Genomic DNA, 22,667 nt, shown 5'->3' on the forward strand with positions numbered 1-22,667 from the left:
GGATCCAGAATTACGTCCAAGTTGTCTTTATTCACATGTTAGTCTTATTACTGAGTGCTGGATGGCTAATCCCTCAGAGCAGGTAGAAAAAAACTGAACTAAAATCGATAAGCGCTGGAAAAACTCAGCAGTTCTGCCAGCGTCTGTGGAGAAAGAAACAGTGTTAGCGTTTCAAGTCCAATATAACTCTTATTTGGAATTCCCATAACTCATTTTTGGAACTCCCATAAAAGGGATTGTGTTTCAGACCTCCAGCATTTGCATTAACAAAACTCAGCCAACATGCAGGAAAGTACTTTCCATAGGTGCCTTTGAACCCTGGCCAAGTGATGTTTGCTATTGTCCTTAATTTCAGATTAAACATTGTGAAAAGTAAAAAAATACAATCTGTTGTACTTATGTTAAATGTAAAACATAAAACAGTTTGTTTACAACAGCAAGCCCATCTATAAACATGAAAACTGTCACTTTGAGTCAATCTCCTATTTTTAATTTCTAATTTTTTGCCAGTGGTGTCCCGATTGACTCTGCCATCAACCTTTTCAGGTCCACACTTGCCCAGAGCCGGAGTTATTATTCTTTATCCAAGCAGTTGATAACAAACGCTGAGACAACAAAATCATGCCTTCCATTCCCCGATGAATCCGAGGAGCAACCGCCCATGGATGGTGAGAAATCATATTTACTCTCAACTTGATAATTTTCTTCAATCCAAGAGCTAAATGATAATGTGCGGGATTTTCCATCGACTGATGCTGGAATCGGGAAACACGATTGAGCGGACAATTGGTTTTGATGCTGAAATCAAGGCGTGCGCAATTTTGTGCTAAATTGCAATTCTCCATGGCCTCGACATCGGTGTTAGTGCATTCCACTCCGCACGTACAGTAAACACCCTTGGTATATCATTAGTGGGCCTGACCTGATATCCTCCTGGGCCTCTGTGATTCTCCACCTCCACTGGGGCAAATTCCCGATTGCAAGGTTCACTTGTGCTTTTAAAAATTGTGAAACTGGCGTTGTGGCTGCTGAGAGAGAGGGGGTATGGAAAGTGTCCAACATTGCCATAGTTTGCTGACAGTCATGCCGCTGGCCAGGGGGCTTCTGCCAGGGCTGGGGAGAGTAGCTGGGGGTGGTTGGGAAGGGATCTATGGGGTCGGAGTGGACGGGTATAGAACACCATTGCCGCAGCCTGCATGGCAGCCATGCACGACGCTGGCTGCCCACTGTGAACTTAGGGCCACAGGTCGTATGGGTGTCTTCCCTCCCTACCCCAAGCCACCCCTCCAATGTGCCCTCTGACCCCAGCCGGTCCATCAGTGGGATGGGCACGCTCCAGCGCAACCAGTGCATCTTGTTGGCTGGGATGATGTATGTGGGGAATGCAGTGTGTATATGCAGCTGCAGCTTGTCAGCCTCCCGAGTGTCAATCATGGACCCGCTGAATCCCCCACCATTTCTCATTGGAATCGGTTGTGTTCCACATTGCGCTGGTGCTAACCCCTTAACAATCGCTGAATCGGATCAGATGAGGTGCCAGTTTCGCTGTCATGGAAGTCCATGGATCCTGCCCCGGCGTCAGTACTTAGACTCAGGAACAGAGAATTCCGCTGAAACTCTATAGATTAAAAATTAGTTGAAAATCAGACCCTTACCATCTTAAAATTTTAATATTGCTTATTTGATATTTGAAATAGCAATGTCCGGATTGGCAACAAAACGTGCTCATATTTGACTGAGAATAGTCAAATCAGATTAAGGAACTTTAATGAGGCACTATCACAAGGGATGATCTGCACCAATCAGACTCTTTAGTAAGACAATGAAAAGTTGTCAGAATCATTCGAAATTATAAACAAACAGAACAGAAAGGAATATCACAAATACTGTGTGAATTTGTGAGATATAAAAATGTAATCTCACTCCTCAGGTAGATCCACCTATAGTCAGTTCCACTTTATTACTTGAGCTGGTTCTGTACAGTCATATTGCTCAAGCCAAACAAGTTTGTTTATTTCAAGTCAGAATGAAGATCCCTTGCATTGAACTTCATGAGTCCTATTTGTAGTACTCAGACTAAAGCATTGTGTAAAATTGCTACAGCAATTTTGAAGGACAGATAGGCAATACCTGACGCGTTCCCTCAGTCTCTCAATGAGCAGTGCATTAAACAAAAAATTATTGAAGTTTGTACCAAAGGCGCTGTAATAATTGTGGGTGAGTTTAATCTTAATATGGACTGGGAAAATTAAAGAGCAGTCTAGAAAATTAGGTTGTAAAATGTTTTTATGATAGTTAGTGTTAATTAGTAATTTTATTGTAAAAGAATCTCTGGGAAATGTTGATCATAATACCATTGATTTCATATTAAGCTTGACATACTCCAAACTTAAACAAAGCCAATTATATAAGTATGAGGGTCAAATTGGCGACGGTTAATTGGATAAATAGAATAAAAGTATGGAGGTAAATGACAGTGGGAGGTATTTAAACAGTCAAAATGTTCGGCAACAATACATTCTATTAAAAACAATAACTCAGTAAGAAAGACACACATGTGGTTAAGGATAGTATTAGATTGAAAGAAGGGACTTAACAAATTTGCAAAAACGTATTAGCAAGTCTGAGGATTAGAAATGTTTTAGGAGTCAGCAAAGGGCCACCAAAAAGTTGATAAAAAGGGAAAAAATAGCATACGAGAGTAAACTAGGCAGAAGTATAAACATTATTGAAATGCTTTTATAAGTGTAAAAGGAGGCAAATTAGCCACGAGAAAATGCTGGTACCTATTACTGAAGAAGTCTTAACAATGTAAGGATCCTTCCTGCTGATTCCCTTTTGCCGTGATCATTTTTGATCCATGGATGCATAGACATATATCTTTAAGTCAAGCAGCAGAGAGAATGAGATATTCAGGAAGTTGCAACATAGTATATGGTGCTACTCGTGTTGGACAGCAAGACCCAGAATTTGTGGCACCCGAGAGATGGGGTGGGACTCAGTTCATTGGTTGGCTTGTTAGCCAATGAATCGGCCAAAATGCCTTGTTCTGCTGGTAACAGGTGGTGATTGGATCTTTCCTGAATGGAATGATTTCCAGAGGTCTAAGGAAAGCAGAGTTGAGACCTGGATACAGGGACAAGGACCTGCTCTTTAAGGCTGTGAGTTGATGCATTTCTGAACCTGCAGAGAACCTGAATGAATGAATCTACAGTGCAACCATTACAGGCTGCAAACAGAGGCTTAGATCTGAAAGCATACTTTGAAGGAAGGTCTGCTTAAAGACAACCATCTGAAACAAAGGCACTTTTTCCCTTTTACTTCCAGTTTTCACCCTCTCTACCCTCAGTATTTGTTTGTCACACATGTGTGTGTGTGTGTGTGTGTATAGAGGGTGGGGTAAGTTAAAGTGGGGGATTAGAAATTCGATGATAGTTAACCAGTTGTATTTTCTGCATATTTCATTGTAATTCTTGTTATAAATAAAAAGTATTTGTGCTTAAACTTACAAACCTGGTGACTGTAATCATTGGGCAGCCAAGGGCCAAAGATTTTGGGTATTTTTCATAAGAATTATTGGCTAATTCAATTGTGTTGCAACTCCGGGTCAAGGGGAGCTGGAATTGACCACACCCTAACCCAGGGTGTTGTAACAACAATGTGTTTAGAAAAGCATTGTATGATTAGAACAAATAAACATGGTTTTACTAAAGGGAAATCCTGTTTGATAAATGTATTTGAGATTTTTGAGAATGTAATTAGTAGAGTAGATAAAGGAGACCCAGAAGATGTTTTGTACCTGGTTTCACAAACAGTATTTGATAAGGTTCCACACAAAAGGTTAATAGGAAGATAAATACTCATGTTGGGGTAAAAGCATGGATAGATTATTTAGCAATGGGCATAAATAGAGCATTTTCAATTTGGCAGGCAATGAATAGCAGAGTACCACAAAGAACTTCGCTGAGATCTCAGCTATTTACAATCTGTATTAATGACTTAGATGAAGAGTCAAAGAGTAAGGGGAAGTAGGATTTGTGTAGATTTAGACTCGTTTTTTTTGTTAGTGCAAGCTTTACGAGCGAAAGGGCCTTTTCTGTACTGTATATATCTCAGCTTGCTGATGAAATAAAACTAGGGGGGAAGTTAAGCTATGGGGAAGACATGGAAATATAGACAGGTTAAGTGAGTAGTCAATAAGATGACAGATGATATATAATTTAGGGAAGTGTGTTTGTAAGATGAGAAAAGCAGGATATATTTTTAAAAGTGAGACGCTTGTAATTGATGTTCAGTGTGACTTGGTGTGCTGGTTCAAGGAACACAAAGTTAACATGCAAGTTTAGCAAAAACGCGGAAGACAAATGGGATGTTTGTCTTTATCGCAAGGGAGCGAAGTACAGGAATAAAGAAGTTCTGCCATAATTATACAGGATTTTGGTGAGAACACATCTGGACTCCTGTGTGGAGTTTTAGTTTCCACATTTAAGAAAGGATATACTAGCATTGGACGCAGTAGAGTAAAGTTTCATTAAATTGGATCCTGGGATGAAGGTGTTGTCCTATGATGAGACGCTTGGGCCTGTGTTCTCTGGAGTTTATAAGAATGAATTTTGATCTCATTGAAACGCACGAGATTCTGAAGGGACTTGATAGGGTGGACACTGATCAATTGTTTCCGCTGGTTGGAGTATCTAAAGGCCTCAGGTTAAATGGCCACTCATTTAGGAGTAAAAAGAGGAGAAATTACTTCACTCAAAGGGTTGTGAATCTTTTGAATTCTCAACCTGAGAAGGTTGTGGATGCTCCATCAATGGAGATACTGAAGGCTGTGATAGACAGATTTTTGTGGTCTCTCAGGGAGTCGAGGGGTGAGAAAAATTGGCAGGAAAATGGAGTTGAAGCCCAAGATCAGCCATGATCATATTGAATGGCAGAACAGGCTCAGTGGGCCATGTGATCTACTCCTCCTATTTCTTGTGTTCTTGCACTGAAGGAAACAAAGATGAGGATGATATCAGCAAATGGTAAGAGTGGAAGAGGTTCATGGAGACAATGGTACAAGAGGTGGAGGTGAGGGTGTGATAAAGCATTTTGGTAGTTGCAGAAATGTCATGGTGAAAAGTTGGGGGGTGGGGGGGTTAGTGAAGGCCAAAGGATAGACAACTGGGAAATTTAAAGTATATTTATAAGTGACTTGAGGGAGACATTTTTCAAGGGGTGGCGACAGAAAGAAGTGGGATTGTGAGAGGGGAAAGGAAATGCATGAGGAATACAAGGAATGATTCCGAGATGGGCTTATCTTTGATTGACACAATGGCAGTGGAAAGGTCGCATGAGATGGCAAGATTGAAGGTATGACTATAAATATCGGTCAGGGAGTTTATATGGAGGGAGAGATTAACGGAAGATATGAGGGCGGTGAACTCAGGAGAGATGGCATGATCAAATGGAGGTTGAAATCACCAGGAATGAGAAATCTGAGGATGATGGTGAAAAACACTGAAGTTATCTTGTTGAGAAACTTGGGTCAGCAATGGTACATGTGGTTTCAAAAGAAGTGAAAGGCAGCAAACAAAATGAAATGTTCAAACCAGGAGAATGTGCCAGAGGTGCCTGCTGAGGAAATTCAAGAAAGACAAATAACATATATTATCCTGTGGAATTCAGGCAAAGTTTTTTGGTGGGACGGTTAGGCACAAGATGCTGCTCAGTGGATATGGATGGTCAGTTTAGCTTGAGATTCAAGGATGATGTTAGTGGATGGGATGGGATGCTTGGATTTGTGAGGGTGGTTGACCTAAAAGACTAATTGTGTGCAGCCCCCAGGTAGATTTGAAGCATTTTGTGGACAGAAACATAGTTTTTTTTTAAATAAACATTTTCTTGAGGTATTTATGGTTTTATAACAACAGAAGAAACAGTGTACATACAAATATACACATAGTGCAAAAGCCGTCTTCCTCCCTCACAGTCCCACTTTTTCTGATACCCTACTCTAAACTAAAGTAAACCCCCCCTTCTGCTGACGGTAAATTTTCCCCAAAGAAGTCGATGAACGCTGCCACCTCCGGACGTACCCAAACATTGATGCTCTCAGGGAGAACTTGATTTTCTCCAGACAGAGGAAGCTAACCATGTCAGTTAACCAGGTCTCCGACTTCGGGGGCTTTGAGTCCCTCCAAGCTAATAATATCTGTCTCCGGGCTACCAGGGAGGCAAAGGCCAGAACGTCTGCCTCATTCTCCTCCTGGATTCCCAGGTCTTCCGACACTCCAGAAATTGCCACCTCTGGATTTGGTGCCACTCTTGTTTTCAACATGTTGGACATGACATCCGCAAACCCCTGCCAGAATCCCCTATGCTTTGGGCATGCCCACAACATATGGACATGGTTCGCTAGTCCTCCCGCACACCTTGCGCCACCTATCATCTACCCCAAAGAACCTGCTCATCCGGGCCTTAAACTATTTCAGGCTGAGCCTGGCACATGTTGTGGACGCTGATGTGTTAGGCAGGTTAGTTCGAAGTTGACTGCAACTGGATGCAGGGAAGCTAGAAACAAACGTCTAACACTGGAGATGATCCAACATTGTTTTATTTAACTATGGACTGTTGTACATGTTCAGCTGTGGGTTGACACTCTACTAATCCAACTGATGACCTCTTACTGGCTTGACCAGACTCACTAGCTACCGCATGGTGATAGTGCCCACTAACTTGTGCACTCTGACTGTCTCAGTAGCTGGGTCCTGAGAGAGAGAGAGTCTTAATGCCCTGTGGGCTTTATAGTGGTGGTGTCCTGTCTGGTGATTGGTTGTTCTGTGTTGTGTGTTCATTGGTCATCCTGTGTGTCAATCACTGCCTGTCCGCCCAGAGACCATCCTCTATCTCTCCTCCTAACTCCTCTTCCCATTTGTGTTTCAGCTCCTCAGTCTACGTTTCCTCTGACCCCATGAGTTCCTTGTAAATGTCAGAAACCCTCCCTTCTCCCACCCACATTCTGGAAACTACCCTGTTCTGTATCTCCCTTGGTGGTAGGAGTGGGAAGATTGAGACCTGCCTGCGTAGGAAGTCTCGCGCCTACAGATACCTAAACTCATTCCTTCCCATCAATTCAAATTTTTCCTCCAACTCCCTCAGGCTGGGAAAGCTCCTCTCTGTAAACATATCTCACATCCTCTCGATCCCTGCTCTCTGCCATTTCCGGAACCCTCCATCAAGCCACCCCGGGAGAGTCTTAATGCCCTGTGGGCTTTATAGTGGTGGTATCCTGTCTGGTGATTGGTTGTTCTGTGTTGTGTGTTCATTGGTCATCCTGTGTGTCAATCACTACCTGGCTGCATCTCATTATATACATGAGTGGATATTATGACATCGCCCTTTTAAAAAAAAAATAAGTTTTGGAACGTGAAGGTATATACATGCCTGACTATGTACAAGTGGTGAGTTAATGAACATATGTACATTGGAAGGTGTCTATCGTGCAGATACAGAGAAAACTGAACAAAATTTACAAGAGTAAAGTCTGCAGATTCAGTCTTTGAGGCGGGCGACGAATTCTTGTCGAGCGCCGCAGAGGTGGAGCAGGAGACGCCGGCACTTGGTCAGGCGGGTTTGCTGGCATTGCGGCGGTGTTGTGGACAGGCGGGATCGCTGGCAGATCGGTGGCCTCATGGCAGGAGACGTCCGGAGGAGGCATGATAACTGGCGGAGCAATGCGGTTAGGTGGTGGGCGGGGAACTCTCCGCAGCGCCCTCCTGTTGCGTCGGAGAATGGAGCCGTCAGCCATTTGAACAATGAAAGACCTTGGGGCGGCCTTCCTGACAACAACAGCTGGGGCCGACCAACCTCCCTCAGGCAACTGGATGCGAACAACATCTGCTGCAGCCAGCGCGGCAGATCCGTGGTATGAGCATCATATGTGATCTTCTGCTGGTCTCTGGATCGCTGCACTTTTTGCAGCACCGTGAGGTGGTCAAGGTCTGGAATATGGATGGCTGGAACAGTCGTCCTCAGGTTGCGGTTCATGAGCATCTGCGCCGGAGACAAACCAGTCGACAGAGGGGCTTCCCTGTAGGCCAGCAGCGCCAAGTTGAAATCGGAGGCTGAGTCTGCAGCCTTGCCCAACAACCGCTTAATGATATGGACCCCTTTCTCGGCCTTCCCATTTGATTGCGGGTAATGGGGACTGGAGGTGATGTGTCTGAAGTTGTAGGATTGTGCAAATTCGGGCCACTTCTGGCTTTAGAAACATTGGCCGTTGTCACTCATTACTTTGAGTGGTATCCCGTGCCTGGCAAACGTCTCTTTGCAGACTTTAATGACGGACCTAGGCGTGAGATCCGACAATTTCACCACTTCCGGGTAACTGGAGAAGTAGTCGACCAAGAGCATGTAATCACGCCCATTGGAGTGAAAGAGGTCGACCACCACTTTAGACCATGGAGAGGTCAAAATCTCGTGCTGTTGCAGTGTTTCCTTGGGCTGAGCCGGTTGAAACTTCTGGCAGGTTGGACAGTTGAGGACCATGTCGGCAATATCCTGGTTGATGCCCGGCCAATAAACCACCTCCCGAGCTCTGCGTCGACAGTTTTCGACCCCAAGGTGACCCTCATGCATCTGTCCGAGCACCATAGCTTGCATGCTTTGAGGAATGACGATCCTATCCAGTTTAAGAAGGATTCCCTCAATGACCATTAACTTGTCCTTAACGGTAAAGAACTGGGGACATTGCCCCTTTTGCCAGCCATGGGCGAGGTGTTGCATCACGTGCTGCAGTAGAGGATCCTTGGCAGTTTCTTCACGTATTTGGACCACTCGTTCATCAGTGGCTGGTAGGTTGCTGGCACAAAACTGCACCTGTGCCTCTATGTGGCAGATGAAGTCGCCCTGTTCACACGGCGTGGTGATGGATCAGGATAGGACATCCGCGATGATCAGCTCCTTACCCGGTGTGTAGACGAGTTCGAAGTCATATCGGCAGAGACGAAGAAGAATTCGCTATAGCCGAGGTGTCATGTCATTTAAATCCTTCTGGATTATGAGAACTAAAGGCCTATGGTCTGTTTCCACCGTGAACTTCGGCAGGCCGTATACGTAGTCATGAAACTTGACTATTCCTTTTCGATCTGGGCATACCGTTGCTCGGTCGGCGTCATGGCCCTGGAGACATATGCCACTGGAGCCCAGGACGAGGAGTCGTCTCGTTGGAAGAGCACCGCCCCAATGCCGTCCTGGCTAGCATCAGTAGATATCTTGGTGTCCCTGGTTGGGTCAAAGAACACCAGTACTGGGGCTGTGGGGAGCTTCACCTTTAGCTCGAGCCACTCCTTTTCATGTGCGGGCAACCACTGGAACACTGTTGACTTCTTTACGAGATGCCGGAGGGCCGTGGTGTGGGCTGCAAAATTGGGAATGAATTTCCCGAGAAAAGTTACCATCCCGAGGAAGCGGAGGACCGCCTTCTTGTCCTCCGGGGTCTTCATGGTGTTGATTGCCAGCACCTTGTTGGCGTCAGGTCGCGCACCCTGCTGTGAAATGTGGTCACCCAGAAACTTGATAGCGGATTGACCAAATGAGCATTTGGCCTTGTTGAGCTGGAGGCCATTTTCATGAATCCGCTGGAAGACCTGTCTGAGGCGGGCAATGTGATCCTCGGACGTTGTGGTCCAGATGATCATGTCGTCCACATAGACTCGCACCCCCTCGATGCCCTCCATCATTTGCACCATAATGCGATGAAATACTTTGGAAGCTGATATGATACCAAAGGGCATGTAGTTGTAGCAATAGCGGCCGAACGGAGTGTTAAACATTCACAGCTTCCGACTGGACTCGTCCAGCTGTATTTGCCAGAAACCATGGGAGGCATCCAGAATTTGGCATGAGCCATCTCACTGGTTAACCCTTCACCCTTCGGGATCGGGTCGTGCTCTCGCATGATGTTGCGGCTCAACACAGCTGCCAGTGGATCGTGTCGGCTAGGGGTATCTCTCAAGGCAATCAAGGCAACATTACAATTCGAGATCGTCCAGCCTGACAAGGAGTTTCTGCTTGGTGCTCACGCCTCAAGCACCTGAATCTGGTTCAGGTCTTTGGGATCAATGCAAATGCGGAGTTCACCAGAGGGTTTTTTTACGCAGACCACGGAGCTGACCCAGTCTGTTGGTTCCGTGACCTTTGAGATGATGCCCTGGTCTTGGAGGTCTTGCAGCTGCTTTTTCAGATGATCCTTGAGAGGAGCCGGCACCCGGCGTGGTGCATGGATCACTGGGGTGTCGTTCGGCTTGAGAAAAATTTTGTAGCGATATGGGAGCGTGCCCATTCCATCAAACACGTTGTGGTATTGTGTGAGAATGTCGTCTATCTCGGCCTGGAGATTCACATCGGGTGAGGCAGTCGCCGGTGTCGAGGGCATGGTGTGGATCCGCTGGACCAGATTCAGGAGCTTGCAGGCGCGAGCACCGAGCAGGGACACCCTGTCAGGCCGGACGATCTCGAATTGTAATGTTGCCTTGATTGCCTTGAGAGATACCCCTAGCCGACACGATCCACTGGCAGCTATGGCATTGCCATTGTAGTCAAGGAGTTGGCAGGCTGGTGGAAGAATGCTCAGTTGGTCACGGATGCTGTCGAGATCTGACTATGATATGCGGTTCGCAGACGCGCCGGTAATCGGATGCGAGCCTGGTTGACTGTGAGGATAGCACACCACTCGTCGTCGGGATCCGTACTGAGGATCGAAAGGCGGGTTGCAGGTGTAGTGGAGACCAGCTCGCATGTGGTTATGATGCCCACCCGATATGGAGACTCGAGGCAGTCAGCATCGGGGTCCGTTGTGCTGTCGGGATCAAAATCCTGCATGTCTTGTTGCACCGAGTGGACACTTCTGCACTGTATCTAGGATCGCTGGCTGATGAGCGGACCTGCAGCAGGCCGCGTAATGGCCAGGCTTCCCACACTGTAGACATTGCCGTCCTTTGGCTGGACATTGCCGCTTTAAATGGGCGGAGCCACAATTCGGACACATCATAACGCTGACGTCAGCGCGTTCCCTGTGCCAACGCGCATGAGCAGTGCGGTTGGCCGACGTACACACCTGCGCATTAGGGTTTTTGGCCTCGTCGTCCACCCGGTCGTGGCGCGCATGCGTAGGGACCCGGGAAAAGCGTGCGAAACGGCCACTCTCCTCGATACTCAGGCCTTGCATTTTTGCAATGGCCTGCACCCGTTCTGCCTTGCGGGAGGCCAGTTTTGCAGTTTCTGCCGCCCTGATGTGGGAGTAACGATTCTTGGCATGTTCATGGACTACGCACGTCTCGATAGCGACGGAGAGGGTGAGCTGTTTGATTTTGAGGAGCTGCTGCTGCAGGGAATCGGAGTGGACCCCGAAAACGATCTGATCCCGGATCATGGAATCAGCCGTCGAGCCATAATTACATGACTGCGCCAGGATGCGGAGATGGGTCAGGAATGACTGAAAAGGTTAATCCTTACCCTGAAGCCTCTGTTGGAAGATATACTGTTCAAAGCTCTCATTCACTTCAATGTTGCAGTGGCTGTCGAATTTCAGCAGAACTGTTTTGAACTTCGTCTTGCCTTCGCCATCGGCAAACGTAAGCGAGTTGTAGATATGGATGGCGTGATCCCCCATGGTCGAGAGAAATAGCGCGATCTTCCTGCATCCGCTGCTGCCTCGAGGCCTCGACATACAGGAGGAACTTTTGCTTGAAGATTTTCCAATTGGCGGCGAGGTTGCCGGAGATGCGGAGCTCCGGAGGAGGCTGGATGTTTTCCATTTCGCTGGATGGTCGCTTGCTGGTCGTTGCAGATTTACTCGAGGTAGGTTCGGCAGGATTAATAGCACTCTGGTACCATGATGTGTTAGGCGGGTTGGTTCGACGTTGACTGTAACTGGATGCAGGGAAGCTAGAAACAAACATCTGACACAGGAGATGATCCAACACTGTTTTATTTAACTATGGACTGTTGTACATGTTCAGCTGTGGGTTGACACTCTACTAATCCAACCTCTTACTAGCTTCACCAGACTCACTAGCTACCGCATGGTAATAGTGCTCACTAACTTGTGCACTCTGACTGTCTCAGTAGCTGGGTCCTGAGAGAGAGAGAGTCTTAATGCCCTGTGGGCTTTATAGTGGTGGGTGTCCTGTCTGGTGATTGGTTGTTCTGTGTTGTGTGTTCATTGGTCATCCTGTGTGTCAATCACTGCCTGTCCGCCCAGAGACCATCCTCTATCTCTCCTCCTAACTCCTCTTCCCATTTGTGTTTCAGCTCCTCAGTCTACGTTTCCTCTGACCCCATGAGTTCCTTGTAAATGTCAGAAACCCTCCCTTCTCCCACCCACATTCTGGAAACTACCCTGTTCTGTATCTCCCTTGGTGGTAGGAGCGGGAAGATTGAGACCTGCCTGCGTAGGAAGTCTCGCGCCTACAGATACCTAAACTCATTCCCTCCCATCAATTCAAATTTTTCCTCCAACTCCCTCAGGCTGGGAAAGCTCCTCTCTGTAAACATATCTCTCATCCTCTCGATCCCTGCTCTCTGCCATTTCCGGAACCCTCCATCAAGCCACCCCGGGGCAAACCGATTGATTATTGCAGATTGGAGACCAGACCGATGCTCCCTCTGCTCCCAAATGTTTCCTCCATTGCTCCCAGACTCTCAGGGCTGCTACCACCACAGGGCTGGTGGAGCACAGTGCCGGCGGGAATGGCAGAGGCGCCGTCACCAACGCCCCCAAACTAGTGCCCTTGCATGACGCCAACTCTACTCGCTCCCACATCGACACCCCCCCCCCCAATGGCTATATTCGCCGCCCAATAATAACTACTAAAGTTCGACAGCGCCAGCCGACCCCCCCCCCCCCCCCCCCCCCCCCCCCCAACCCCACGTCCACCTTTGGAAATCTTCTTCATTTGGTCAACTCATAGAACATACAGTACAGAAGGAGGCCATTCGGCCCATCGAGTCTGCACCGACCCACTTAAGCCCTCAGTTCCAACCTATCCAAGTAACCCAATAACCTCTTCTAATCTTTTTGGTCACTAAGCGCAATTTATCATGGCCAATCCACCTAACCTGCACATCTTTGGACTGTGGGAGGAAACTGGAGCACCCGGAGGAAACCCACGCAGACGCAGGGAGAACGTGCAGACTCCATACAGACAGTGACCCAGCAGGGAATCGAACCTGGGACCCTGGAGCTGTGAAGCCACAGTGCTAAGCACTTGTGCTACCGTGCTGCCCTACTGGATTTAACTTGTGTAGCTGTTCATATTCCCGCGCCACCTGAATGCCTAGGTACCGAGAGCTTCCACCTACCACTCTAAACGGCAGCTCCCCCAATCGCTTCTCCTGATACCTTGCCTGGATCGCGAACATCTCACTTTTCCCCATGTTCAATTTATAACCCGAAAACCGGTCAAATTCCTCATAATTTTGTTTTAGGCCGGTCCCGCTGGCGTAAATTAGACCTGGTACTTACCGGTGGGACCTGGCTCTGCGGGCGGCCTCCGGGATCCTCGGGGGGGGGGGGGGGGGGGAGAATCTGGCCCCGGGGGGGTGGCCCCACGGTGGCTTGGCCCGTGATCGGGGCCCACCGATCCGCCGGCAGGCCTGTGACGTGGGGGCACTCTTTCCCTCCGCACCGGCTACTTTGGACCTCCTCCATGGCTGGTGTGGAGACGAACCCCTCTGCGCATGCACTGGGTTGACGCCAGCACACGCAGGCGCTCCGGCGCATGCGCCAATCCTCGCTGGCCGGCGGAGGCCCTTTGGCGCCGGTTGGCGCAGCGCCAACCCCGTCGGCCTAGCCCTTCCGGGCGGTCCGCCGCCGGAGTGGTTCACGCCACTCCTTGGCGCCGGGACCGCCCGCCCCGCAGTGTAGGGGAGAATCCCGTCCAAGGTTTGTTAAACCAAAGAAAGAGCAAAGGCTGCAATAGGTGGGGCCTTGACTGGTTACCCTCCTCCACGGGGTTGGCTGTTGATATTATTCCCAGCTTGTCAAGGTACCGCATAAAAGATTGATCTAGAAGGTTAGATTGCACTGGGTTAGGGATAGAATACTAGATCGGATTGAGGGTTGGCTGACTGACGAAAGCAGAGGGTCGTTTTAAATGTGTCCTTCCCTGGCTGGCGAACTGTAACTATCAGGGTGCCGCAGGGTTCAGCCCTCGGACCTCAACAGTTTATAGTCTATATAAATGATCTGCAAGCAGGGGTAGAGTGAAACATAGCAAAATTTGTGGACGAAACTAAAATATGTTGGAAAGCAGGCAGTGAAGAGGAGGTACAGATTTTACAGACGGATATAGATAAGCTAGGAGATTGGGCCAAAATTTGGCAGATGGAGTTTAATGTGGATAAGTGTGAGGTTATCCATTTTGGTCTGTAAAAATAATGAGGCAAATCATTATCTAAATGGAAAGCAGATTCAAAACGTATCTGGGCAGAGGGATCTGAGTGTCTGTTCATGATTTTCAGAAAGTCTGTATGCAGGTACCGCATGTAATTAAAAAGGCAAATGGAATGTTAGCCCTTATTGCAAAAGAACTGGAGTATAAAAGTAGAGAAGTATTGTGGCAATTATATAGCGTGTTGGTGAGACTATGGAGCATTGTGTCCAGTTTTGGTGTCCTTATTTGAGGAACGATGTGGTGGCATTGAAAGCGGTTCAGAGGAGGTTCACCAGACTGTTTCCAGGGATGAAGGGGTTGACGTATGTGGAGAGATTAAACAGTTTGGGTTTATACTCACTGGAGTTTAGAAGGATGAGAGGGGATCTGATCAAGGTATATAAAATACTAAAAGGGATTGATAAAGGAAATGTAGACCAAATATTTCCCCTTAGGGGCAATCTAGAACAAGAGGTCACAGATTTAAGTTGCGATACATTTAAAACTACTTCTCGCAGAGGCTGGTGAATTTGTGCAACTCACTGCTCCTTGGTGCGGTGGAGTCCGAATAACTAAATAGTTTAAAGAGGGAGATGAATATATTTCTGATTTTAAAAAACAGGTTAAAAGGATATGGGGAACAGGTAGGGAGTTGGCTTTGAGACCAGGAAGAGAACAACCATGATCTGATTGAATGGTGGAGCAGACTCGAAGGGCTGGATTGCCTACTTCTGCTCCTAGTTCCTATGCTGCCCAGGGAGATTCCCCTGGAGATGGGCAGGCAATGGGGGCTACACCAATGGGTTTTCCATCTATTTTCCCCGTCCACTCGCCTCCAACTTCGTTCATCCCATTGTTACTGTTCCATTGATGCTCTTAATGATTGAATCCCCCCATTGACAGTTTCATTCTGGTGAATGTCGAGAGCCACCTTTATGAGGAGACTAGGCTATGAATGTGCTGGGTGATTGCGTGCATGTATGGAAGAGTTTTGCTGATGATGGTGGGGCCAGGTGTACAGGGTTTGTGATGGAAAGCATTCAATGATGCAAGCACTCTTAAGTGAAGCATGCCTGGATGAGGCCACTACAGGATTTGCTGGCAGGTAGGTCTGTGGTTGCAGGCACCAATGGCACATCAGGATGCTGCACTTCCTCTGAGTGGTTTGGGCTTTCTCCACCTTCCTATCTGCAGCACCATGTTGTGCTGGACACTGTAGGCCACTACAGTCCCGGACATCCTTGTTGCCACATATTGAAGGGCATTCCATATTGGTCAAGGCAGCTATAACTTATTGGCTTGTTCTGTTGTTGTACTGTGGTATTATGGCTCATGTTGTACCTCTCACTTGCCTCTTGGTTGGAGTTCCTTGCTGGAGTCATGAGCCATATCTTGAGTGGGTATTTCTTATCCCCGAGGAGAGAACTACTAAGGCTGTCTGTTTGAGAGATAAACTGCAGAACCTGAGCCTGTTAAAGGATGAACGAGTCATGACACCTCCTGGGAAATAGAAGCACACTCACTTCATTCTTTCCTGGTGGTCAACATACCAACTGCACACTGAAGGAAGTGGAAACTCTTTTGATTGCTAAAGGGCTAGGAGCGGGGCCCCGTCGTTCCCGGCCACGACCTCGGCCGCCAGAAATGACGCGCGAATGGCGCGGATGACATCACCGCGCAGACGGCACGAACCCGCACATGCGCAGTGCCGTCTTTCTCCACCGTCGCCCGGCAAGACGTGGCGGCTTGATCTTGCCGGGCGGCGGAGGGGAAAGAGTGCGTCCGTTTTGGACGCCGGCCCGACGATCGGTGGGCACCAATCGCGGGCCTGTCCCCTCTGGAGCACAGTCGCGGTGCTCCCGTCCAAATCGGTCCCCTAGATGCCCCAAACGGGCATCTGGTGCCCATTTCACGAATGCAGCGACCAGGTGTGGTTGCTGCCGTGGTGAAACGGGCATGAAGGGGTGGCCGCTCGGCCCATCGGGCTCGGAGAATTGCCGTTCGCTGTGAAAATTGGCGAGCGGCGATTATTCCGAGAGGGGGGTAGAATCGCGGGGGCGCCAGGGGGGGCGTAAAAAATGTCGGGAGGTCCTCCCGCAATTCTCCAAGGCCGCGTGGGGAGTGGAGAATTCTGCCCTTTGGCCCTTAGCTGTCCAATGATTACAGCCACCAGGCTTGAAAGTTGAAACACAATTACTGTTTATTTATAACAAGAATAATAATGAAATATGCAGAAAATACAACTGGGCAATGACAAGCTAAAACCTACTACCCACTTTAACTGTCCCATCCTATAACCACATATACACAATAGACAAACACAGAGGGGTGGAAAGGGGTACAATAATGAGGATAACTGTCAAAAGATAAGAGTATTTGCTTCCAATGTGGTTCTTTAGTATGCTTTCCTCGCGGCTCGCTTGCTGATAAAACTCTTTGATTTACAGCTGGTAATGGCCTTCTTTGCAGAATCATGCATTCAGGATTCCTGCCGGTAAAATTCTGTACTTACAGGAAGCAGGCTTAGTTATAACTCTTCATCAAAAATGGAACCGAATTGGAACCGCGTGACTCTGAAAACATTCAAGTGGGATCAGATCTAATCACCACCTGTTACTGGGCAGAGCACAGCCTTTTGGGCCCATTTAATGCCCACCAGCCAAGTAAATCAATCTGAGTCATCACCGATACTCGTCAGTCTGCCATCACCAGTCTAAAACAGCACATCCCTCTGGAATGGTCTGTTTGAATTAAAGGCACAGACCGCTGCTTCCTCCTGCTTGGATTAAAATAGCAAGCTGCCTTAAAGACACATGTCCCTAAATCATCCATGGATCAAAAATGCAACAGCAAAAATAAAAGAAAGGGGAAATAAGGGAATTAATAGGGAAGAAACAAGAACAAACAGTTTTTATTTTACATCATCTGTACCTGTCCCACAAGATGTTGCATGACCTGCTTAGTAAGGACCAAACACAATATCCCTCATAAATTATCTACACCAAGATGCCCTTAAAACATAAAGAATATTCCATTAGCAGAACACTTCATCTGCAAAATCAATGATTACCTCAGATTTATGACCCCCTCAATCGCAGCTTTAGCAGTCATACTGCCTCTATGCAACTTTTGTAGGTGGGAGATGTTTCCATTGTCACTGGCGGGTAGGGTACAGACCATAAAGATGACGGTTATCACAAGATTTTTGTTCATATTCCAATGTCTCCCTATCTTTATTCCAAAAGCCTTTTTTAAGAGGGACAGTGTGGTGATCTCTGGGTTCGTATGGTTGGGTAAAACCCCGCAAGTAAAGAAGGTACTGTTGGAGCAGGGCCGAGGGGAGGGGGTGGGTTAGCTCTACCGAAGTTTAGGAACTATTATTAGCAAATATAGCTTATGATTAGGAAGTGGGTAGTGGGGGAGGGGTCGATGTGGGAGTGGGGGAGGCAGCATCATGTAAGTACCCAAGCTTGGGGCACTGGTAACGGCACCTCTGCTGTTCTCGCTGGCTCGGAACTCCACAAGCCCGATGGTGGTGGCAGTTTTGAGGGTATGGAGACAGTGGCAGAAGCATAAGGGAGTGGTGGGAGCATCGGTATGGATTCCAATTTGTGGTAACCACTGGTTTGTGCCGGGGAGGCTGGATGGGGGGGTTTCAGAGATGGAAGCGAGCTGGGACTGAGCAGTTAGGGGATCTGTTCGTTGATGGCAGCTTTCCATTCTTGGAGGACTTGCAGGAGGAATTTGAGCTGCCAGGTGGGAATGGGATCCGGTATTTGCGGGTGAGGGACTTTGCACAGAGGCAGATCTCGACCATTCTGATTCTACTGCCTCAGGGGATACAGGACAAGGTAATTTCGAAAGTGGGAGTGGGGGAGGGGAAGGTCTTAGAAATTTATAAAGAGCTCATGGAATGGGAGGGAACCCAGATAGGGGAGGTAAAGCGAAAATGGGAGGATGAGTTGGGCAAGAAGCAGGTCTATGGGAGGATGCTCTGAGTAGAGTCAACACGTCCTCATCATGTGCCAATTTAAGGTGGTCAACCGCGCACACATGACTGTGGCCCGGATGAGCAGGTTTTTAAAGGGGTGGAGGACAGGTGTGGACGGCGTTCGGGAGGGCCTGCGAATCATGTCCATATGCTTTGGGCATGTCCGAAGCTTAGGGGATTGTGGCAAGGATTTGCCAATGTCCTGTCCACAGCACTAAAGAAAAGGGTGGTGCCGAGCCCAGAGGTGGCGATTTCTGGAGTGTCGGAAGTCCAGGGTGCGAGAGAAGCTGACGTTTTGACCTTTGCCTCCCTGATAGCCCGGAGACGGATCTTATTAGCGCGGAGGGACGCGGAACCCACCAAAACGGGGGTATGGGTTAGTGGCGTGGCCAGGTTCCTTACACTTGAGAAGATCAAGTTCGCCCTGAGAGGATCGCGTTAGGGTTCATCTGGAGGTGGCAGCTGTTTATCGACTTCTTCGGGGAAAATTAAGCTGTTAGCAGATACAATGGATGGGGGTGGAGGGGGGGTTTAGGGAGGGTGGGGGAGGACAGGGGGGGGCGATAGTTGAGGCTTCATCAGTGAGAGGAGATGGGGGGGGTCTGGCAAACTGTGTGTGTAAGCCATGTTGGCCGAGTATGGTTGTTGGTTTTTGGGGGGGGGGGGGGGGGGGGGATGTTATTTACTGTGTTATGTTTGCATTCGAAATTGTTGTTTAAAAAATCACAAATGCCTTAATAAAATGTTTTTTTAAAAAAAAGAAAGGCTGAAGCACAAATGAAGAAGGTAGTAGTTGTTGGAGGTCATCTGAGCCCCAGGATATTACGGCAGGATTTCCTCAAGGAAGTGTTCTAGGCCCAAGCATCTTCAGCTGCTTCATCAATGACATTCCGTCCATCAAGGGCAGAAGTGGAGATATTCACTGATATTTGCACAATGTCCAGTGCAATTTGAGACTCCATAGATACTGAAGCGCTCCATGCCCTCAGGCAGCAAGACCATGACAACATTCAGGCATGTGCTGATAAATGGCAAGTATTTAAAGATACATTCACTGACTTGCCCGCTGTGTGAGTTCAGTAAAACCCTTCCAAAGTCATCCAAGTGTTGAGTTAATATTCCTGTTCCCACTGTCTTCTCATCATGTGTCTGGAGGGTTGCCTGCTCATCTGGGGATACAGCACATCTCTCCTTTCCACCTTCTCCACCAGCATCTCCAGTGTAGCATCTGGAAACTTGGATGCCCACTTTCTCCCATGGTCAGCCAATCTCTCTCCATGGCACATGATGAGTTCGTGTTGACTCTGCTCAGAGCATCCTCTCACAGACACGCCTCTAACTCCTTTCTCAACTCATCTTCCCATTTATGTTTTATCTCACATATATGGGTTTCCTCCCACTCCATAAGTTCTTTATAGATTTCTGATACCTTCCCCTCTCCCACTCCCCTTCTAGAGACTACCGTGTCTTGTATCCCCTGTGGCGGTAGAAGTGGAAAAGTCGAAACCTACCTTCGCACAAAATCTCTCACCTGCAGATATTGAAACCCATTCCCTCCCAGCAATTCAAACTCCTCTTCCAGATTGTCCAAACAGGGAAAGCTCCTATGAATAAACAAATCCCCCAGCCTCTCAATCCCTGCTCTCTGCCACCTCCGAAACCCCCATCCATCCTCCTCGGGAAAAACCGGTGATTACCACAAATTGGAGCCCACACCGACGCTCCCTCCACTCCCATATGCTTCCCACTGGGCTCGTGGAGTACCGGGCGTGGGAGAACGGCAGAGGAGCTGTTACCAATGCCCCCAAACCTGTGCCCTTACATGAGGCCGCCTCCACCCGCTCCCACACCGACCCCTCCCCCACTACCCACTTCCTGATCATGTCTATATTTGCCGCCCAGTAATAGTTCCTGGAAAGTAACAGTACAATTGAATGGACAGACGGCAGATTTGTCCTTGCACATGGTCAAAGGAAATTATCGGGTTCTAATGGGACAAAATAGGTTGAACAAGATCAGATTAAACTGGACCAAAGTAAACTTCATGACAGATTCCGAATCAGGCCTTGCCAAATGCCAGAGGAAGCACACTATTGTTTTCAACGGAGAAGTTTGAAAGACATCTCAGTGAAGTTGAAGCTCAAACAAGAGAATCAAGTGAAATTATTTAAGTCTAGGTTGGTGCCTTATGCAACCTTCTATGTCTTACTAAGTGGAGGAAAATGTCATTGTCAGAGATTGTTCCTCTGTCTCTTGAAAGGCACGTGTAGATTATCAACTGCAAGTTTTATCTCAAGACAAAGCTCCACATGTTGATCTATTTTTGTATTGTTCATTGAGTTTTATAGTGCCTCATGATTGTGACACAACTGTATTTGATGTTTTGCTTCTACTTAGAGTGCAACCACAGAATTTGGATTGTAGGTATTATGTGCTGAGAGTGTGAATTATTACAAGGAAATTGAAGGTAATTTTGGGTTCCAGTTATATTTGTGCTATTAAACCCCCGCAGCTCATTGAATTGACTTTGCTACAGCCATGAGTAAAACACATGAGTAATAATTAGCAGTTTCAATGTGCAGCACTACATGGAGTAATGATCTAAGTAAGGATCAATGCTGATTCAAGGGAGACATTTTGGAATCTTGGTTGGGGGTAGAGGTGGTGGTGGTGGTGGTGGGGGGGGGGGGGGGGGGAGAGATAAGAGTAACCTGCATAAAAACTCTTCCCCCACCCATGGCATGCCAGAGGTTCTGGAGATACATTCAGAGTGACAGAGACACTCATAAACCATCTGCTGATCTACATCAGTTCTGGAGGATACCTGGCGATATGATCCTGGCATAGCCACTGGGATTGTGGCCTGCAGATCTTTGGGGCTAGTGCTTACAGGAAGGGAAGAGGAAAAACATATTTTTAAAAAATCCTTTAACCTACAGTCAAAATATAAAACTAATATAAACGCTAATAATAAATACTGTCTGTTTGATAATGGTTAATTATAATGAAACACGTTAGACAAAAACAGTTTCTAATTTAGACAACTTGTGACAGCTTAACTGATCTAGAGCCTATTATGGAGTGGACGCTGTGTTAAGCAAATGTTAGCATGTTCTGTACATGTGGGAATTCCCTTAGAATCTCAGAACCTTCTTGAAACTGGTATATAAATGTTTAAAAGTAGTCACTTAAAATAACAATAAATTGTATTTCCATTGTACCTTTAACATTGCAGAATATTTTAAGACACTTCATAGGAGTGTTATTAAACTAATTTTGACAGAACATTATACCTAATATTTAAATATATAATACCATCAGTTCTCTAAACCAGAAATATAATAGGTGTTTCCAGAGGGAGACAGTTAGTTATCCTCTGAATTAAGTCCAACAGCTGATGCTACTTCCAGACTCTCCCAGTAGATCTGTATTTAAAATTCTAATCATAAGACTATTTATCTGTTATTACTTAGGGAAATGTTGCTAAGGATCAGGTTGTAAGCATTATTAAGATACTAAATGACATCATGGAAACTAGACATGTGTCCTCCTTTCTCACACAACCTTAATTAAAATTAGCAGCATTGACTTCAAGTTAGACATGAAAGACAAATGGGTTTTCTGCTGAGTGGGTTAAAGGGCAGAGAAAGAGGGTCTTAGAAGTAAATGCATTTTAGAATCTTAAACTGCACAATGATGAGATGCCATCCACTCCTAACACATTTTTTAAACTTTCTGGCTGTTTACATAGCATTAAATAGATCCATGTTCTACAGAACATAAAAAGGGCACTTGTCTCAATGTTTCATACAAGCTTCCTCCTATGTCATATCAGCAAACCTAAAAGGGTGTTCTGCTATTCATTTCTTCCTCATGTGTTTATCTAGCTTCTCCTTCAATGCATCCAAGCTACTTTCCTCAACTACTTCCTTATGAAGTATAATCCAGATTTATATCGCTTTTTGGGTAAAGAAGTTTCTTCTGAATATTCTACTGGATTTATTAGTGACCATGTTATATTTATTACACCTAGTTTTGGACATCCTCACAAATAGAGGCATAGGGTGCAATTTAACCATCGCATTGCACCCGGCACGGATCTGGTGCCACGGGTGAATCAGTTTGCCATCTAACCGGCCCATTCCCAATTCACTCCCAGTTCCGGATCTCATCCAAATATGGCGAGCATATTATAAAACCAAATTTACATTAATTTCAATCTCATTAGCGTCATTGATGGCGAATGTAACGGCCTC

At 47.0% G+C, this 22,667-nt stretch overlaps 1 protein-coding gene across 6 annotated transcripts in view; it reads left to right on the forward strand.

Annotated features, from left to right (window-relative positions):
* frmd3 (FERM domain containing 3) overlaps positions 1–22,667 on the forward strand; it is a 277,660-nt gene that overhangs the window by 235,605 nt on the left and 19,388 nt on the right. For 4 of the 6 annotated variants that reach the window (XM_038804886.1, XM_038804888.1, XM_038804889.1 and 1 more), the window contains one exon: positions 511–668. In XM_038804886.1, coding sequence (XP_038660814.1) covers positions 511–668 — 158 coding nt within the window. The remainder of the gene's footprint in view (positions 1–510; positions 669–22,667) is intronic. The other 2 variants (XM_038804887.1, XM_038804890.1) reach the window with 1 other exon arrangement.

The sequence above is a fragment of the Scyliorhinus canicula genome, chromosome 8 (genome assembly GCF_902713615.1).
Source record: "Scyliorhinus canicula chromosome 8, sScyCan1.1, whole genome shotgun sequence".
Classification (NCBI taxonomy): Eukaryota; Metazoa; Chordata; class Chondrichthyes; order Carcharhiniformes; family Scyliorhinidae; genus Scyliorhinus; species Scyliorhinus canicula.